General features: G+C 34.3%; 1 protein-coding gene across 1 annotated transcript in view; it reads right to left on the bottom strand.

Annotated features, from left to right (window-relative positions):
* The window catches only part of ITGA2 (integrin subunit alpha 2), a 57,633-nt gene that overhangs the window by 24,894 nt on the left and 31,531 nt on the right, over positions 1-1,208 (bottom strand). The window contains exons 10-11 of the mRNA XM_015815180.1: positions 1,121-1,194; positions 158-293 (exon numbers count right to left, since the gene is read on the bottom strand). Of these exons, the coding sequence (XP_015670666.1) occupies positions 158-293; positions 1,121-1,194 (210 nt within the window). The remainder of the gene's footprint in view (positions 1-157; positions 294-1,120; positions 1,195-1,208) is intronic.

The raw sequence follows: 1,208 nt of genomic DNA, 5'->3' as shown, positions 1-1,208 counted from the left end.
TCCCTGGGAAATTGGGATGGGGAAATATTATCTGAGACAGTGATTTTTAACTTCAGTCATTAATTTGTTGCCTTTTAAAAGAACAAAACAGGACTTACAAATGTTCAGTTACATTGAACAAATATTCTACTGAAGCTTTTTGAATTAGTGCTCTTACCTAAGTAGGAGTTCTGACTGTTTTGCAAAACATTTTGAAATGTTGTATTGGGAAATATAATGTCTTTTTCTCCTCTTTTCTGGACCACTGTTCCAGTCCATTCATAGGCTCCAACAGCACCCAACATGAGCACTTCCTTAAGAGAAAACCAAATCAAGGGAAATATTTAAATTAATAGCTTCTAGTGATGCAGTTAAAATATTGTGAGTAGTGCTCACTTTTGTCTAAGTCAGAGACTTCTAATAATATCCTATGAAGTTTACTCCATTCTTTATTCTAAGTAGCAATACCTTCCACTGTCATAACTGATATTCTTGAAATGAGAGATGCAGGTGTCAGAGACTAACATATTTTTCTCACATCACTGTGGCAATTTAATCTCATGCAATATTGAAAAGGCTAAATCACATGGGCAGACTAGCTTACACAACTATTTTTACAGGTATATTACTAAATCATATTATTTATACATGCCTGTAAATCCCATGTACATATTACCACCATGGAAACTGATTACTGATGTCATAAGGGAGACTTCAGGCTCCATTATGTCTAAATCATATCTTTGGTCCATCTAAGGGAAGCAGTGATAACATGAAGTCATGATTGGCTTCTAATTGTTTAGATAATTACTAGCCAGTCTCATATCTGTTTTAAGTAAGATTCTGGAAAGGCGGTAGTGCCACAACTACAGATTTTCTGAATAAAGAAAAATGTCTTGGAGATTTGCTATTCTTTATTCGTTGTATTGGTTTTAATGTTGTTATTATTATAAGCAGATTAAAAGCTATTCAGAGTCTTCTCTGAAATGGAATATAAACAAACTGATCCAGTCTTAATCTAAGTTCAGCACTTTTAGGGGTGTGTGTGAAAAAATTCCAATTTAAATTGGCATTCCCAAGATAGTGTGGGTGTTCAATGTTGCTCCCATTCCAATACATTTTGTTATAGTATCTCCATTACCTTTTGATGTGAATAAGAAGCACTGAAACCCACTTGTGACATTTCCATCTGGAATAAATCACCTTGATCAGTGCCTAGTGAGAAGAAA

Source organism: Protobothrops mucrosquamatus, unplaced genomic scaffold (assembly GCF_001527695.2).
Source record: "Protobothrops mucrosquamatus isolate PMUCROS unplaced genomic scaffold, P.Mucros_1.0 scaffold323, whole genome shotgun sequence".
Classification (NCBI taxonomy): domain Eukaryota; kingdom Metazoa; phylum Chordata; class Lepidosauria; order Squamata; family Viperidae; genus Protobothrops; species Protobothrops mucrosquamatus.
This window is presented reverse-complemented; position numbering and strand designations above follow the sequence as displayed.